General features: G+C 44.9%; 1 protein-coding gene across 1 annotated transcript in view; it reads right to left on the bottom strand.

The window, feature by feature from the left end:
- GCH1 (GTP cyclohydrolase 1) overlaps positions 1-19649 on the bottom strand; it is a 54630-nt gene that overhangs the window by 15336 nt on the left and 19645 nt on the right. Inside the window, exons 2-3 of the mRNA XM_084835112.1 lie at positions 18289-18398; positions 6657-6712 (exon numbers count right to left, since the gene is read on the bottom strand). Of these exons, the coding sequence (XP_084691238.1) occupies positions 6657-6712; positions 18289-18398 (166 nt within the window). The remainder of the gene's footprint in view (positions 1-6656; positions 6713-18288; positions 18399-19649) is intronic.

The following is a 19649-nucleotide window of genomic DNA, read 5'->3' on the forward strand; positions in this document are numbered from 1 at the left end:
CCATGGATCTGCTGGCATCACACCTACTTTGGCTTTGAATCTGCTGTCCTGAGCAAAGGCTCTGATGGCTTAGTGAAGTGCAGGTCTGCAAGAACTAAAATCAGCTTAACGGTAGACTGATCAACTAAAGCCGATCAGTTTAGTGGCCTGAACTGCGTTTCACTGAGCCGCCTACAAAGTCTTTAAAGCCAATTTCCCCCCTACACAGTGATGACTAGCAACTTGCTTTTCAGTGGCAAAAAGCTCCACAACCGCATGACCTTGGGTGTTTAAAGGTTTCATCCCATCAAGATGGGACTTACAATTGGGAAAGACTGAAGGCAAAAGGAAAAGGGGACGGAAGAGGATGAGATGGCTAGATAGCATCACCGATGCAATGAGTATGAACTTGAGCACCCTCCGGGAGAGAGCGCAGGACAGGAAGGCCTGGCGTGCTATGGTCCATGGGGTCATGAAGAGTCGGACACGACTGAACGACTGAACAACAACAACAACAATTACGTAATCTCTAAAAAATAATAAAAAGCAACTTTCCAACAAAGCATCTGTCAGGGTGGAAACTGGGCCAATAGAGCCCCAGAGCAGTTCTGATTCTGAGGAGGAACAGCAATCCGTGGGAGAGAAGCTCACTCATCTCTCACAAGCACAGCAGCCGGCAGAGATTCCTCCTGCCGGCATTCCTGGGAGAGATAGTGACCCTGGCAGTGAGAGCGCTGGAGGGGGGCTTGCTGGACACTCGGCGCAGATGCAGGGAGCGATGACAGACAGAGGGCGTGGAGAGGAGGCGTAGCACTTGTTTGACGCGCAATCAACGGTCGCGTCCTGAGGACCCAAGGGAAAGAGGGAGGATCTCTCCCTAGCCCATAAGTTCAGGGTCTTCCCATGATTTTCCTTCAAACGGGGACCAATTGCCTTACCTGGAGCTTAGGCTACTCTGTTATCTATCCCCAGTCCAGTTCCTTGCTTAGTCACTAGTGATTAGTATCTGAAAGAGTCATAAAGTAATAAAGGAATAAAGCCTTGGAAAGAATCCTCGTCGTCTGTGTCCTGAGTTGGCTATTGGAGGGGACTGCAAGAGGCAGCTAAGGTGCTCCTGACAGCATCCAACACTCCAATTACAAGGCTCTACCTCCAGGCTAAATGGTATTTGTGAGACAAATAAAAAACATTTCCTTGAAGTGAATCATAATTGCTTTGAATTCATCTGTGATGCTCACACATAGGGCTTGATCCCTGCAGGTTACAAAGGAACATGGAAAGTCAGATTTAATTGAGATGCCAACTAAAGCAGAAGGTCATTGGAGACTCAAGATGAAAACAGACCATATCAACCCAAATTCTAAACAGAGGATTTAATATTTAAGAAGTGGTGTCTTTGTTGTTCTATAAGCCAGCTGCCCAAGAAAAATGTTCCTCTGATCTGCCTCAAGGGTGTAAACTTTAGGGGGGGCTGCAGGGCTCAAGCCCCCTCTGGACTTCCTAGGAGGGGCCCAGCCCCCCACTGTGGCTGCCAGTGCCAGCATTGACAGGCTCATGTGATGAGACCAGTCAACATTTCTATCTTTTCTCACTTTCTACAACAGTTGCAGCCGAGGACAGGATGGGTACATGATTAGGCACTTGAGGAGTCAGTTTGACTTATCAATTCATTTAGGATTCTTCCTGTGGCAAAAAGGAGTCTCTCCAGAAAAATGCAGCTGCCTTCCTCACTGCCACATGCAGATGCTGGCTACCAATTCAAAGGAATAATAGATCTGTTACCTGATCTGAGAGTCCTCCACTTGAAAAGCACCCCCAATCTTCCAAACCATGGTTTGTAGGCCAATTTGTGCTCTCCTTCCACTCCTCTTGCACCTAGGTCCCCTCTCCCACTTCCTAGTGTTCTTTAACCACAGTTTGCCATGATATCCAAATCAATAAACTATAGTAGCTGCCTCAACTCCTAACCATGACCTGAAACCATAGTTTGGTCTGCAAACCATGGTTTATAGGCAAGACATTAACTACAGTTTGCCGATTCAAGTCAGAGCAAACTATGGCTAGACAAAATCAGGATGTGGAAAAGGAGCCCTACCACTAGAAGGGAGCCGGGAGTGCGTAAATTTGTAGCAAATTCCCTGACCTCCATACCAGTTTGGGGGATTGAGTTTGTAGTATCCAAAATTGGGCCATAGTGCTTTTCTTAAGACTAAAAAGTCCCAAATGTTTTTGCTCCTCTCCCCATGAGATGTGCTCCAATTGCTTTATCTTTCTAGCTTCTTTTTTCTGTACCTTTCCCAGTCTTAACATATTGATTTTGAGATGGGATGATCTGAAACTGTATGCCTTATCTTTACAACAACCACAGCCCTACGAGGTAGGTTAAATTGAGAGGAAGAGATTTGCTCGAAGCCACCTACAGACCTGCTTAGATGAGCAGGGAACCATAGTTTCCTTGGCCCAAGTCCAATCATGTATCCATTATGCTACACCAGTTTAGCATAAAGCCATAGAAGAATACAAGGAAGCTCTCTGAATAATCTCAGCTAATCCCATTCCAGTCCCATTCTGTGGTCCCTTGAGGCTCACAGGAAAAGCTGATAGCAGGATCAAGGCAGGAAGAAAGTAGGGCCTTGGATAGCTCCAAATGGGTCCTACTGGCTGGAACTCTCCCCTACTAAAACAATAGAAGGATGTCATCTTAGCAAGAAGTAAGGTCAATTGAAGTGTTATGTAGGCTGACAAGACCTCTATTGTGGTCAGCTCCACACCTCCCGGAGGAGCTGACTGGGTTGTTAAGGAGCCTATTCCTGATTATGTAGCCTGAGACTTCTATGGGGCTGGAGAGGTGGAGGTTCTGTCAGGGACTCATCCTCTGAGCTGGAGGATGATGGCAGGGCTGTGTCCTCTGGCCAGGAGAGCCCTGACTGCCCTATCCCTGAGGAAGTAGACTGTGCCTCATCCTCATCAGAATCCTCTGCTGCACACTGGAAGGCCCGAGAGCTGGCAGTGATGACAATTCCCTGAGGAAGGTAGGACATCAGAATCAAGGTTATCCCAGCCAACCTTTTCTCAGATGCATCCATAGAAGGAGATTCTGCAGCCCCTTTAGACTGCAGTTCACTCCTAAGGCAGCACTGTAGGAATGTTTCTCTAACCTAAACTTCATTCCTTTTTGATTTGATTTGAAAGTGTTGCTTCCTGCCCTATCCTCAGTGAAAAATTATTTCAATATCATTTTTAAAATATGCAAAAAGCACAAATGTGCCCTCCCCCACCTCTAATCTTCTGTTCTGTGCCTGTAACTGTGAGAATTTGGTCTTGACCAGTAAGCCTTGTTACTTATGAATCAAAGTTGACTTCAGCTTCTAACAAGCATAATGTAGACTTTATACAGCTGTGAGAAGATGGCTGCTATGAGAGTGTATCACTTCTTAGCTAATTGCAGGCAAAAATAGGGGTCAAATCCAAAAGAGTCAGTATGTTTTTTCTAACAGCTGCATTTTGGCCTTGAGCTGATTTCTGAAGTATTACCTATGAAACCTTCTATGGGGACTGAGAATGGTGGGAGGAGAGTTGTTCAGAGGTGTATCTCAGCTCGCAGCATCAGCTCAAGAGGGCACAGCAGACATGCCCTGGTTTGACGTATTGTTTATAGGCCAAAAGCTGTGGTTGAGACTGAGTTTACTTTAATGAGCTTAGCAGCCACACCTCTGTTTATAAGCTGTTGCACACACAAGAGAGCTTTGCTGGTGTCAACGTCTTTTATGGTCTAGAATTCTTCTTCTTCGGCTACAGTGGTTTTCTTTTTGGCTGACCACGTTCTGCCTGGTCTGTTCATGCTTCTAGAGAATCTTATAACTTATAAATTCTACACTGTGAACTAATGCTACTCAGGATATTGGGACTCTGGCTCCCTGCAAGGGAACAGGCACTCTGTCTTTTACTGCTTATGATATCTTCTGTTTGGAGTTTACATCAATTGGACAACAACATGCTATTTTTTCCTCAACATTATTTTCTCTAGGACTTCGTCTGTGGAACCCTGGCATTGTTAAAACCTGCTATTGAATATAATACTAATGTGTGCCAAGAACTGTGTAGCTATGTTTTGATGGCTCAGAATGCCTTCTGGTTTGGCCTCTTAGTGACTTTTGAGACTGTTGTTTTGCCTTGATGCCCATACATCAGAGATTTCCAATGCAGACTCTGTTGTTGAACTTAATCTCTGCCCGTGTGCATGTATTTCTAGCCTTGTTTAATTCCAAGCATGCCTTCAGAACTAAGATCTGCAAAGGACCCTTTTCAGTAGAAGCTCTGAGGGGAAAACTCCTCTACTGCTGCGGAATTCCTTCTTATTTAGTCCATTCCTGAATCCCTAGACCCAGTTTGACTTGGACCCCGCCACTTGAGCTCCTGAAATATGTAACATCTCTCAACAGGCCAGGACTTTGCCTTGTTACAACTTAGTTCTTGTAACCTTGAACCCAAGTCAGCTTGGGGAGACTGTGCATGGAAATCCTGCATTAGGGACTGTTTCCATTGCCTAGGGCTCTTTGACCTAGTTTGTTCTTGAACCTCTGCACTTAGTTCAGTACCCCTGCCAAGTAACAATCCTGTCAAAAAAAATGGGCTACCCCAAGAGCAAGGACTCTGCCTAGCTACACGAGTTCCTAACCTTGAATGTGAGTCAGCTCAGGCTCCTGACCATGGAGATCTTACAGTTGGGAACCATCTCAGTTTTTGCCTGGGGCTCTCACTGTGACTCCTCATAAATTGTGAACCATACCCTGTTTTTGAATCTTGTATCGTGAACCTGGATCTCTGAGTGCTTTGAACGTCTAACATAGTTCTAGGAGTTAAGTCTCTGATTATAACTATGTACTTGTTTCTGGAACGCTCCTTAACTTAAGCATTTCAAGTTAACTGATTTGTAACTTCTAAGATTAAGCGCTGTGACTTCTGAACTGAGATCTGTGTCACCTGATTCACCTTTGAACAAAGCTAAGTCACTAAGGGCACAATTCTTGTTTAGACAGAAAGAAGTCCTGTAACTCTCAGCATGCCTCAGCCAGCATATCTGGCTGGGGCATGCTGAGAATTGTGGGACTTTTTTGGGCTAAACATGCATAGGATTGCACCCTAAATCTATGTTTCTGTCATTTGGTCCTATGGTGAGGAACCTAGGCCGACCATGATAGTAACAGAGGACACTTTTCGTTGGAGAAAATTCGTATGTTCATCAAAAATTAAATAGATAGGTGTCAGGGTGGACACTGAGCCCATAGAATCCCAGAGTAGTTCTGATTTGGAGGAAGAGCAGTCGCTCCTGGGAGAGGAGCGCGCCCCTTTTTCCCAGGGCCCGCAGCTGACAGAGTTTCCTCCCACCCACATTCCTAGATTAGAAAGCAGTCCAGGGAGTGACCCAGCACTGATAGCAGACTGGTTGGATGCGCAGCGCAGACGCAGAGAGCGGCGCCAGATGGAGAGCGTGGAAAGGAGGCGTAGCGCCCGGTTGGCGCTCAAAGAACGGTTGCACCCAGAGGATCCAAGGGAAAAGGGGAGGGATTCTCCCTAGTCCTTATATTCAGGGGTCTGCCAGTAACTGCTTTTCAAACGGGGACCAACTGTTCTAATTTAGGGCATAGGGATGCTGCTGCTCAGATCTAGTTGCTACCTGTAGAGCTGTTAAGTTGTAAAAGAAGAATAAAGCTTTGAAAAGAATCCCTTTGTCTGTGTCTGGGCTTGGCTACTGGATTAGACTGAGAGCCCTCCAAGGAGCCCTTGACAATAGGTATATAGACAAATGCCAACATTTCTGCAAAACTTAGCAACCAGATAGGGGTGCTCCTAGCTGTGCCCTTTCTTCCTTCAGTACCTCATCTTCTTCCATTAACCACACCTATTTAGCACCACTTTTAGCCATGTCCTTTTTTCCAGTTTCGTTTCATTTTAACTCCATTACCAATGCCTGGGCTGACAGCTATACGACTGACCTACTTGTCCCAGGCATAGGGTTAAACTTGTCCCTGGGTTCAAGTCGTTCCTCCACTAATTATGGGACCTTGAACAAGGCACTTTCCCAATTTCAGCTTGTTCACTTAAGACCATAAAGACTGCCAAGGCATTTGACGCCAAAAGTGCTCTACCATGATGCACAGTAACAGTATTTATTACCCTGGCCTCTTCTGTTAAGTGGCATGGTTCGTGTGTAATGACAACCCAGAGTACGGGTTGAGTATGGGTTGTCACTGAACCGTGGGTTGTTGCTATGTGTGAACCCTGCACTATGGTTTAACTATGGATTGTTAACCACTACCATCCAAAGAAAAGAACCCAGGGTTTGTTGTTGGGTTGTGAATTCTGGGTTGTTCATGGTTAACAACCCACAGTTGAATAACAGTGCAGGGTCTGCCCATAACAACCCACAATTCAACAACAACCCATAATTCAACAACCCATACTCAACCTGTACTCTGGATTGTTGTTACATGCAAACCAGGTCACTGTCTAATTGTAAGCAGCCTTAGCACAGGTATCTTGTCCAAAATCCAAAAGGCTTATGGACAATAGCACAGCTTGCTGGAATTTAGAGAAGGATCAGATTATGCAATATACTTCATTCAGGGGAATCTGTTTTAGTAATCTGCATTACTTTAATTACCTGTAGACCTTACCTTGCAAGTTTGCTGAGTCCGAGCACTTGCTTGTTAGGAAGATAACCAATGTGCACCTAGGGCAGAAGGAGAAAAGGCTATGAAACAGATCACACAATGCTATTTGACAAGAGGTTCATGCATGTGCATCCATGCTGTATCAAACATGACCCAGGAGTGTGCTTTTTAACATGTGGGAGGAGCAAACAGGCATGCAGTTGGTCAAGCCTTAAAGGTCAAGAACAAGCGGAAATTCAACATGCTTGGTGAACTCACTTCCCATTTTTCTTTCCTTCCTGTAAATAATGGAAGAGGTAATGAAAGATCTTGAGAAGTTTAAGGTTTATTAAGCTTATTCCAAAGTCTAGGAATGGCTACACAAATCCTTGTAGAATTTAACACTCTGACACACTAGGCTACGAATAACAGATGAGAACTATTTAACTAGCATAGCTTCCCATAAAGAATCCTGGAAAATGTAGTTTGGTGAAAGTGCTAATAATTCTCTGTGAAGCTCATCCCTTCACAGAACGACAGTTCCCGGAGTTTTCCTGAGGACATGGAATGGCTGTTAAAAGCAGTTTTAAGTCTGTATGTCTGGACTGCAGATAGCCACTCACCTGTGGCAAGCAAAAATTTCGTCTAGACAGGGGAGCACAAAAAAATTGGTGTGTGTTGTTTTTTTCCCCCTTTTAGGGCCTTGGTGTTTAAGTTTTGGTTTGAAAGTTCGTTTATAGATTTACTGTAGTATTTTTCTTGTTAGATAATTTTTCATGCTACTATCTATTTTATTTGATGCCATTGTATTTGTTTCTGTATGCTTTTGTTAGACACTTTGGGCTTCCTTTTGGAGGAAAAAGTGGGTTACAAATAAATGATGACAATAATGCAAATGCACCACCACCCCTGCGACATTCCAGAGGATTCTGGGGTTCACCCGATTTGCATGGAGTGCTGACCATGAGAGTACATGAGAACCTGGACTCATGCATTACGGCTGGCATGATGCATAGCCCAGCAACAGTATTACCTTAAACAGCTGCTTAGCTGCCCGTATGGCTGCCCTGACTAAGTGGGCATCTCTACACCAGCCTAAGATCCTGCATTTAAAACGGGGCTTTCTGCTTCCATTTTAAATGCAGGATCACAATGACTCCCTTTTTCACCCACTTCCTTTTCCCCCTCCCCTTTCCCCCTCCTTCTCCCAGTATGAGTCTTCCGTTATCTTTCATTGATCTCATTCCTCTGCTTGCCACTTTTCCTCTTTTCACAGAGGGAACTCAAGTAGAACACAACAGGGTAATTTGATAGCTCATTATCTGCGATCTATTTAAAAATGGAACAAAGGGCATTTAGTGCAGGAGACGCCTTGTAGGTTCACAGCATCATGTAAAGAGCCCGCAAACTTCCATGAAGGAGCAATCTCAATCGCAGGATAAAAACTCTGTGTGAGGAAAGCCAGGAATAACAACTTGGTATAGTGCATTGTTGCACCCCTCTGGGAAGGTACAATATAGCTCACTTCCGCTGTTTTAATAGACCCATTTCTGATGGTGTTCAACAGATACATGCTTCTGAGTTACAATTCCTGAGTTGCACTTTGGGGCACTTTTCCATTCTACCTGATGAGTTCTGTAAAGCTCAAAAACTCACAGGCTGTCATCAAGAAGAGAGTGTGATTCAATGAAATACAACAGCTTTTACCTGTTCTGGATTTCATTGAGAACTACTTTGGAAGAGTAAGAATAGAACCCTGATCACTTTTATTGTAACCTCCAAGTCTTCTTCATAAATGGGGTGTGTGTGTGATCAAAGGACCGATAGGAGCTTAGCAGAATATGGAAGTTATTTCGTTGGTGTAGCAAGAAGGGACAAGTTGTGCCAACTCAAATGAGCTGAAACTGCTTAACAAGGAAAACAAAACAAGACAGAAATACTTAGAAAAGCCACAGAATGTACTTTCTCTGGAGAGAAGAATCTTAAGGGCGTCACAGTGTTGTAGGCTCATGAGGGAGGGTCAGAGCAAAGAGCGAGCTTCAGAGCCCAGGTTTGGGGGTCATCCAGTTGGAAGAACATAAGGAAAATATCCCAACTCTTCTTCCGTAGGTTCTAGGGCCACTGTCAGGTCCAAGAGTTCCAAAAACATGGATACCAGGCTGCAATTCTCTTCTAGTATGTGGTCTGAGAAAGGGAAAACACTTCCACCCCAACCCCTGAGTCTAATGGCATACTTAACAGACTGGAGGTAGGGGGAGTTGTTTACTCACACACTATGTGCTGAGCTTTATGGACCCTCGTACAACTAGAGCTGGAGGGCAGGATCTCAGACCTGTCTGCGGTCCAGATCTGGCCTACCTGGGGTCCCCAGATGGCCACATCCCCTTGACCCTGGCCACACCCCCTTTCCTCCAACTACCAATTGTTTGGTGGTTTCTGGGCTTCTGCAGGTTTTTTTCCCCATTCCAGGTGGTTGAAATGCTCCTCCTAAGGCTTAGTTACTTTAAGCTAGAATATGCTGGTCTTTTAGGTGTTTTGGCTCTGCCCATTTTGCTTCAGCCCTGCCCACCACTGGAATACAGCCCCCAGGGGCTTCTCCAAAATGGAATTTGGCCCTCTAGATGAAAGAGGCTCAAGACCGCTAATATATGTGTAGGATTAGTTGGGCCTGGCATTAAAGAAAAAAACCTGCGGTCCTCCCATTATGGAGCCTTTCCACGTTTACAGTGGTGACCACACGACTGCTGAGAGGGGAAGCTTTTAATTTTCAAGGTTCCATAGAACTCAATGAAACAACCCCAACTAGTGGCCATCTTAATAGTGCAACATCCCGACTTAAATAGATAGCTCATTACTTCCAGATCTTTTTGAGATGGAATAACCAGGAAATACCTCTGCCCTGGAGGTTCAGGATGACATCTAAAGAACACGCAAACTTCCGTGAGTGAGCAATCTCAATAGTCAGATAAAAGTTCCGTATGAAGAGCTCCTTAAGCATGTGCAAGTGAAACAACCACACATTGCTTCCCTGTCTATCCATTTCCCTCCTCTTTTTCCATTCCCCCAAGTCAAAATTGAAATTGTAAGCCCCTTGGGTGAGGGGCTTGTCCTCTTCTACTCTAATGGACGCTGAAGGCGTTATATAAATAAAATAAATAATCATAACAACAAATCAAACCAAACCAAACATGCAAGACCTTGCTGGAGATTTTTGGCACTATCCTGACTCTTCACCTTGCTTCACCTATGGTACTGGCAGAAGAGGAAAAGACGGGCGCTGTACCCCCATTCTCTTGGGAGAACCTGGAAGGAAGGGGTGTTTGCTCCCTCAGTTTCTTTCTTCTCTCACAAGGGGCAGCAGGCAGGGGAGGCTGGGCCAAGTCAACTCTGATCTTTCAGCATTCAGGACTTTGTCAAGGCAGAATGCATGTTTCTGCAAAGGTTCTATTTCAAAAGGAGAAAGACAGGGCGGTGGGGAGGTGGAAGCAAAAGGTGAGCTTGACAGAAAATTGCTCACAGAAGGTCGTGTGCTGTGCTGCGCTGCGCTGAGGACCATTTCAAACGGGCCACGTGACCTGGAAGAGATCAAAGCTTATGTCCAGGGCAATCAGATTTAATGCACAGATGCCCGCCCCTGAGGCAGGCCGCTGGGGCTGCTCCACGGAGGGCTTTGAAATGAAATGTCAGAACCTATTACAGCTGAGGCAAGGCCGACGCAGCGAGAGCAAAGCGGCATTGCACGGGGGAAGCCAGCAGAAGACTTTTGCTACAGAAAGGTCTTTGGAAATCGTGTCTGGAAGATTTGCTGGCAGACACCAGAGAGCCTTTGTCCCTGCCACACCCCATTCATTCTCTAAAAAGCTGCATCAAACAAGCAAGACTTTCAGTTCTAGAGTCAGTTATGTGAATCCTCTCATTCTTTTTTGGCACCCCATTCTCTGCCATCCATGAAATACCAATGCTTTGCAAACCTTAATCTGTGAAAGAGAATTAAAACCAAGATAAACAAAACATATGCATTTATTCTAATAACCGGATTTGGATTTGCCTGGCTCCTAGGCTGGATTTCTTTTCCTTTTTTGCAGGAGCAAAAGAAACCCAGCACTGGAAGTTTCCCAACAATGCCGAGATTCCTGCAGATACTAGAATATTTGAATCCCCTCCCTCCACTGTGGGAAACCTGTGGAAAAACATGGGGAATAGTGCTTCTGATTATTTATATATTATTATTTTTTTAACATCACAGCTACTACTGAGGGTGGAAGCCAAAATGTTTAGCTCTAAATATATTTTGAAATTACACTGTTGTTAAACTATCAACCTTTCTTATATATTTTAAGTTAACACCGACTGCATCCATAGTTGATCCAAAGCCTCTTTGTTGCTTTGCTGTTGTGCCACTTTATACTTCTCTCTCTCTCTGTCAATAATTTCATTTCATTTATTACATTTCTATACTGCTCAATAGCAAAGCTCTGTGACTGGTTTACAAATATTAAAAACCATAAAAACACATTATACATATTATAAAAAAATTGTTTACATATAAACATATAAAGGGGCTGGTCACACAACATGCTAACCCACACTCAGTGGTTGAGTGTGGCTTGTTTTGAACCATGCGTTAGCGTGTTGCCTGAATGCAACCAGGGTGGCTTTTTAACCCTGCAGTGTGGCTTATTTTCTTGAACAAGCCACCTTGAGAACCCATGGTTTGTGGTTGGGTTGTTCAAGGTGGTTAACAAGCCACACCGCATGGTCAACAAGCCACCCTGGCTGCATTCAGACAACATGCTAACCCACAGTTCAACAAACAACCCACAGTGCAAAATGGCCCACACTCAACCACTGAGTGGGAGTTAGGGTGTTGTGCAAACAGCCTCAAACAGACACACATACATCTAAACAATTTTAGGTATTTTGCCTTCCTTGCCTCTTTATTTATTTATTTATTAAATTTATTAATCGCCCATCTGACTGGTCACCCAGCCACTCTTGCCATGATTTGTGGTTGACGGTCCAGAAAAGGCCCAGCCTGCTCTAGTCTTGCCCCTTTAGCAGGCATACAGAAAACAGCAAGTGACATTTTCCATAGCATAACTAAACATGATCACCATCAATACAGAACACTGCCTTATAGACTATTTCTCCATCTAGTGCAGAATCATCTCCTCTGACTGGCAGTGATTCTCCAAGATCTCAGCTGGAGAAAGGTCTCTCTCGTCACCCATGCCCAGACCCTTTTTTAACTGGAGATGGTGGGGACTGAACTGGGGAACTTCTGCATGTAAAGCAGCTACTCTGCGGCTGAGCTACGGCCCCTTCCCTAACTTGCTACAGATCAAAGTGCTGTTAGAGGGGCTGCTACAGAAGCCAGCTCAAAACGTTACAGCCCAGTACTCCAGTGCCAGGCGTAAAGAGCTGCAGCACAGATGTGAACGCCTGTGTAACTCATACCCTTTTATTTGAACATGCAGAACGTTAACTGAAAATAATAATAATTTTCTCACCTTCCTAAACTACTACTAAGCTGTTTTTTTTTTCTTTTCAGATTTTCCATTACTTTCAGCATGGCCAGGAAGGAAGGAAGGAAGGAAGGAAGGAAGGAAGGGTGTCTGTGTTTCGTGTAAGTGAGCAGGGAGGACAGGGAATAGGAAAGAGGCACAAAAATGAGACAAACCTCACATCTCCTGGTTCCAAGTCAACACTGGCTCCCCAGATATCACCAAGCACTACCCATGTGTGGACATCCATGAGGACTAGCAATTTGTTTAAGAACAAGAGAAAAAGCTGAAAACTTGGGCTGCCAATTCCTTGCATGTACCATAGGAGTCCAGAGATGTGGAATATTCATTGTCATAATATATAATCGGACCAAAGAAGCATTCATACCAGGTGATAGTTTCGCTTGTTTATCGGTCCAACTGTGAGCCAATATGTGGGTCAAAGAAGGAGCCAATATAAACATCACTGAACAGGACATGAGGGCAGATGTAAGAGAAGATGGACTGGAACAGGTCTGGGTTATGTGAAAAGGGGGGGGGGTCACTCATACCTATTGACACTGAGTAATGAAGTACAAAATGACTGTTCCAGAGAAGAAAAGCAGCACAATCTCATTTTTTAACCAATCCACTCTCCCTTTTGTCACATTTACTATCCCTCCCTCTCCCTTGATTCACAACATTTTATTTATTTATTTAGTATATTTATATACCTACCATCTGTCAAATGCCCTAGGGGCAGTTTACAGTCATTACAAAACCCCAAACCAACAATAACTCCCTCTCCCCCCAAAAACAATAAATACAACAACAAAAGTATCAAAACAATACAATATCAAAACATTTAAAAACACTTAAAATATTAAGAATATTTAAGAGCTACCAGTAAAGCTAATAATCAAAGCAACAGATTAAAGATCTGTGAGCTCACCAGGTGCTTCTGAGAGCTCCAACTGAATTGGGGGTGTGTGGCCTGAGTACTCCCAGCAGCTGACTGGGCAGGAAGCTTCAGTCTGTTTCCCGCCTCCCAGCTGAGCAGAGCAGAGCAGAGCAAGCTGCTCCGGCTGGTCCAGGGACTACAGAAGCAAGCAAGCTCCCAGAGAGCGAGCGAACAGAGCAAACGGACAGGGGGAGCAAACAGGAGTTGGCCAGGGGAGTTCGGCAGGGGAGGTCAAGGGGGAGGCCCCTAACATTTTTTTAAATTATTTTTATTTTTTATTTTAACTAACTTTTTTCCATTTATTTGTCTTGTAACACACACTTCCACACCAGTGGGACTCTGCTTTTAACCTCTACTGAGTAGAGGAGCAGGCACAGGCTAGTCTAGAACAATCACAAAGCTAGACACAAAAAGGGAAAAGAGGCTATGGAAGGACAGGACTCTCCAGTGGTGGTGACCTGCAAGGTGTGTGCAATATTTGTTTTCTTGCCTGAGAACAACATGGCCTACACCTGCAACAAGTGCAAGTTGATCACGCTGCTGGAGGAAAAAGTAAGTGGACTGGAGCGGCGACTGTCGACCCTCCGGGGAATAAGAGAACACGAAGAGTTATTGGACAGAATGGGGGAACTACAGCAGCAAAGGGCAGACCAGAAGCTTGAAGAGCAACAGCAAGATGAGGCAGTGGGAAATGCTGAGGTGAAGAAAAATGGAATAGAGGATACTCCTTGGAAAAGGGTGACAGGAGAAGAAGAACTAGACGCCACTCTGCACCAGTGGAAGCAGTGGAGCTGTGGAACCGATTCCAGGTACTTGCGGATGAGACTGGAGGACAGCCTGCAGAGGAAGAATCACAGGGGAACCTGCATGAGAGTGAGCAAGAGGCTGAAGGTCAGTCAAACAGAGGCGATGAAACCCAGGCCTACAAGAAGAAGAAGAGAAGAGTGGTAGTAGTGGGAGACTCCTTGCTGCGTGGGATCGAGACCCAAGTATGTCACGAAGACCCATGGACTCGCCAGGTATGTTGTCTCCCGGGAGGACAGATTAGAGACGTGACTGAAAGGTTGCCTGCACTCATAAAGCCCACTGACAGGTATCCCTTTCTTCTCATCCATGTGGGAACAAATGATACCGCCAAGCGGAGCTACGAAGAGATCACGTCAGACTTTGAAGCTTTGGGAAGGAAACTCAAGAACTTTGGGGCCCAGATAGTTTTCTCATCCATCCTTCCAGTAGTTAGAAGAGGGATAGAAAGGGAACGAAAAATACTCTGGGTGAATGACTGGCTACGAAGGTGGTGCCGACGAGAGAGATTTGGATTCTGGGACCACGGGCTATACTTCCTGGAAGATGGGCTGTTGGCTAGGGATGGGTTGCACCTCACAAAGGATGGGAAGAATGTGTTTGGCCACAGCATGAAGAACTTCATCAGGAGGGCTTTAAACTGAATCCTACGGGGAAGGGAGATGTAATGTTGGGGGTAACAATGGACGTAGGCGCATACACTGCAATGGAGAGAACAGCTCTGATAGCGCCCAATAATAGTCTTCAGACACATGTAGGAAGAAAGCCAGACTATGAAGCACATGGTCTTTGATGTCTATATACTAATGCCCAGAGTATGGGAAACAAACAGAATGAACTTGAACTCTTAATACAAGAGGGAAATTATGACCTGATAGGTATAACTGAGACATGGTGGGATGACTCTCATGACTGGAATACAGCAATTGAAGGATATAACTTGTTCAAAAAGAACAGGAGGAACAGAAAGGGAGGTGGGGTTGCACTCTATGTGAAAAATACATATCTCTGCACAGAAATACAGGAGGAGGAGCTTGGTAGCCCTATCGAGAGCATCTGGGTTGAAATAAATGGAGCAAAGAATAAAAGGAACCTGGTGGTTGGAGTCTACTACCGGCCACCCAATCAAGGAGAAGACAAGGATGAAACTTTTGAAAAGCAAATAGCCAATGTTTTAAGGAAGCATGATGTAGTAGCAATGGGGGACTTCAATTTCCCCGATATTTGTTGGGAGACAAATTCTGCAAAACATGGCCCCTCCAGGAAATTCCTGACTTGTGTGGCGGATAACTTCCTCCTACAGAAAATAGTGGAAGGAACTAGAGGATCGGCTATCCTTGACTTGATCCTAAGCAACAGAGATGACTTAGTGGATCAAGTAGCAGTTACAGGAACTCTGGGGGAAAGCGACCATGTTGTACTTGAGTTCTTGGTTCCAAGGGAAGCAAAAGCCGAGGGTAGTCAAACGCGTACCCTGGATTTTAGGAAAGCTGATTTTCATAAACTCATGGCAAGCGATGCTAGCGAGAAAAGGAGTCCAAGATGGGTGAGAGCTTTCAAAAAAGGAAATTCTCAAGGCACAATCACAAGCAATTCCAACAAGAAGAAAAGGTGGAAGACAACAGAAGAAGCCAATGTGGCTTCACAAAAAGCTTAGGGATGACCTGAAAACAAAAAAGGACACATATAGGAAGTGGAAAGAAGGCCAAGTAACAAAGGAAGAGTACAGGCAGATAGCACAGAATTGCAGGGATGGCGTCAGGAAGGCTAAAGCTGAGAATGAGCTGAGGTTAGCGAGGGATGCTAAAAACAACAAAAAGGCTTTCTTCATCTATGTGCATAGTAAAAGGCAGAGGAAAGAAATGGTGGTTCAGCTATTAAATAAGGATGGCAAAACGATAACAGATGACAAAGAAAAGGCAGAGGTGCTCAATTCCTACTTTGGCTCAGTCTTCTCCCAAAAGAGGGTCTATGACCCCCCTGGCAAAGGCGAAGTACAGGCTGAAGGGGCAGGATTGCAGCTTGAGATCGACAGGCATATGGTCAAGGAACACCTCATTACTTTGAATGAGTTCAAATCTCCAGGGCCAGATGAACTGCATCCTAGAGTCATAAAGGAACTGGCAGAAGAACTCTCAGAACCGCTGTCTATTCTCTTTGAGAAATCATGGAGGACGGGGGAAGAGCCAGATGACTGGAGGAGGGCTAACGTTGTCCCTATCTTCAAAAAGGGTAAAAAGGAGGAACCTGGGAACTACAGACCAGTCAGTCTGACATCAATCCCTGGGAAAATTCTGGAGCAGATGATAAAGCAATCCATCTGGAAGCACCTTGACAACAATGCTGTGATTACTCGAAGCCAACATGGATTTGTCAAAAACAAGTCCTGCCAGACAAATCTGATCTCATTGTTTGATCAAGTAACCTCCCTTGTAGACCGTGGGAATGCTGTAGACATCATATACCTCGACTTCAGCAAAGCTTTCGACAAAGTGCCCCATGATATCCTGATGAGCAAACTAGCTCAAAGTGGGCTAGATGAAACAACGATCCGGTGGATCCACAGTTGGCTACAGAATCGGACTCAAAGAGTGCTTATCAATGGGACCTTCTCAAACTGGGGAGAGGTAACGAGTGGGGTACCACAGGGCTCAGTCCTGGGCCCAGTGCTCTTCTACATTTGTATTAATGACTTGGAGGAGGAGGTGCAGGGAATGCTGATCAAATTTGCAGATGACACAAAATTGGGAGGGATAGTTAATACTTTGGAAGATAGAAACAAAATTCAAATTGATCTGGATAGACTGGAGCGCTGGGCAGAAATCAACAGAATGACATTGAATAGGGATAAATGCCAAGTTCTGCACCTAGGAAAAAGAAACCAAATGCACAGTTACAAGAGGGGGGATACGTGGCTCAACCACACTACAAGCGAGAAGGATCTTGGAATTGTTGTCGATCACAAGCTGAATATGAGCCAAGAATGTGATGTGGCTGCAAAAAAGGCAAATGCTCTTTTGGGCTGCATTCATAGAAGCATCGCTTCCAAATCCCGGGAAGTACTAGTTCCCCTCTACTCAGCACTGGTTAGGCCTCATCTGGAGTACAGTGTCCAGTTCTGGGCACCACCCTTTAAGAAGGATGCAGACAAACTGGAGAGGGTTCAGAGGAGGGCAACAAAGATGATCAGGGGACTGGAAACAAAGCTGTATGAGGAGAGACTGAAAGAACTGGGCATGTTTAGTCTTGAGAAGAGAAGACTGAGGGGAGATATGATAGCACTCTTCAAGTCCTTGAAAGGTTGTCACAGAGAAGAAGGCCAGGATCTCTTCTTGATCATCCCAGAGTGCAGGACACGGAATAATGGGCTCAAGTTACAGGAAGCCAGATTCCGGCTGAACATCAGGAAAAACATCCTGACTCTAAGAGCAATACGACAATGGAACCAATTACCTGGGGAGGTGGTGGGCTCTCCCACACTGGAGGCCTTCAAGATGAGGCTGAACAGCCATTTGTCAGGGATGCTCTGACTTGGATTCCTGCATTGAGCAGGGGGTTGGACTCGATGGTCTTGTAGGCCCCTTCCAACCCTACTATTCTATGATTCTATGATTCTAAGATTAAATGCCTGCTGGAAGAGGAAAGTCTTAACCTGGCATCTGAATGTATACAGTGAAGATGCCAGGTGGCTCTCCCTTGGAAGGGCATTCCACAGACAGGAGGCCACTACAGAGAAGGCTCTGTTGCTGGTAGCCACCCATCTCACCATTGTAGGCAGACGTACATAGAGAAGACCCTCCAAAGATTATCTTAGCCATCAGGCAGGAACATACACGGTGTACACTTATAATGATCCCGTCACATAATGCACAAACTACGCTAGTCCCACAACATCTTACGTGTATTAAATGGACAAACAGGTAGCCAGACCAGGAAAGAGGCTGTACACAGCCACTCTCTGGAAACCAGCTGTAGTTGGAGGCACATCCAACTCCTCATGGAGGTTGCTACATAGACAAACCATGAGAAAGCCCACAAAGTGTTTCATACCTATTTATTTATTTATTTATTTATTTATTTATGCATTATTACATTTATATCACACCTTTCTTCCATTATGGAACTCAAGGTGGCTACATGCGGTTCCCAGGTGGTCTCCCCTCCAAGCACTGACCAGACCCAAACCTGCTTACCTTCAGCAAGGTGGCTGCCTCACGTGCCTTCAGACCAGGCCCTGGGACCTTACCTTACTTTGATAACGCTACGTCCTGGCATAGCCGCTATCTCCTCAATGACAAACTGCCTTCAGAGTCACCTCTGGTAACTTGCTGATTAATCCCGAATGGCTTTTATGAACCAAACATTTAGGAACACTGGCCTATTCATAAGGGGGCGTAGTTAAAATTACCTTTCCGACAAATGGAACCAGGTGATGCTCGCACATCGAGAACATGTCTATGTCCTTCACAATCACCATCTCATCGTGGTCTTCATCAAATATGGCATCATTTAGTATATCTGAAATCAAGCCAGTTGCATTAGCAGCAGTTGGAAGATACAACAAATGAGCAATTGTGTGTTATGCTGGCTCCTTCCCAGCTCCACTCCCAGTTTATTTATTTTAAGAATGTATAGTTGGCACCTTCATCTAAAAATGGATTCCAAGGTGGTATACCGAAAAATCTGAAATCTACAATACAATTAAAAACTAACGAAAACCCATGAAATTGAGAGGAATAACTACTCAACCAGCTGAAAATACAATGGTTTTAAAAGCCTGGGCAAATAAAAAGGTTTGGTATCAGGCATATCTCTGTGGGAGGGCATTTCAGGGAGCTACCACAGAGAAGGCCCTCTTTTGTACATTTGTACTGTACTTGTCCTAAAAATGGAACATGGAGAAGACCCACACACACTGCCTGACAATCTTAATGTATGGGTAGGTTGGTAGAGAAAGGCGAGGCTGTATACAATCTGGTATCAACCCTTTTGTGGGATCAATTTCAATTGCTGCAGCCTGATGTGGACAAGACGCTTGAAGCAGAATGACCGACCACATGGCCTCTCGCTCTTGGTCCTTCCTGGCTAATAAGAGCTAGCTGAGGAGGTATGACTGGATGGGTCCTGGGAATTGTAAATGCATCTTTGCATGAAGGAGTGGTTCCTGCTACCCTTAAAAAGGCAGTAGTGTGACCTCTCCTGAAGAAACCCACTCTGGACCCCATGGTATTTGACAACTACTGCCTAGTTGCAAATACCCCTTTCTTCGGGAAGGTACTTGAGAGGGTTGTGGCTGCCTATTCGCTACCAGGTCAGTTTTAAGGTTCTGCTATTAGCATATAAAGCCCTAAACAACTTGGGATCAGGACACTTGAGCGAGTGCCTTTTCCCTTATCACCCTGCCCAGTCACTGAGGTCATTAAATGGGATGCTCCTGGTGCTTCCACACAGACCTGTAGCCCAGTTGGAGCCCACCCAGAGAAGAGCCTTCAGTGTGGTGGCTCCCTTTCTCTGGAACTCCCTGCATCTGGAAGTCAGGCAGACGCCAACATTGTGTTGTTTTGGGCACCTGATGAAGACTTCTTTATTTCAAGAAGCCTTCCTCAAGTGACCAGCCATTTTTTTTATTGGTATTCTGTTTTTTAAAAACCTTTAATATGTTGTTTTACTCTTTATATGTTTTAATATGGTATTTCATTCTTTTTATCTTTTATTGTTCACTGCTCTAAAAACTGTTTAGATGTGGAGCAGTATAGAAATGTTGTAAAT

This window comes from Heloderma suspectum, chromosome 1, assembly GCF_057233095.1.
Source record: "Heloderma suspectum isolate Gila_16-S chromosome 1, 16-S_ref, whole genome shotgun sequence".
NCBI classification, from domain to species: Eukaryota; Metazoa; Chordata; class Lepidosauria; order Squamata; family Helodermatidae; genus Heloderma; species Heloderma suspectum.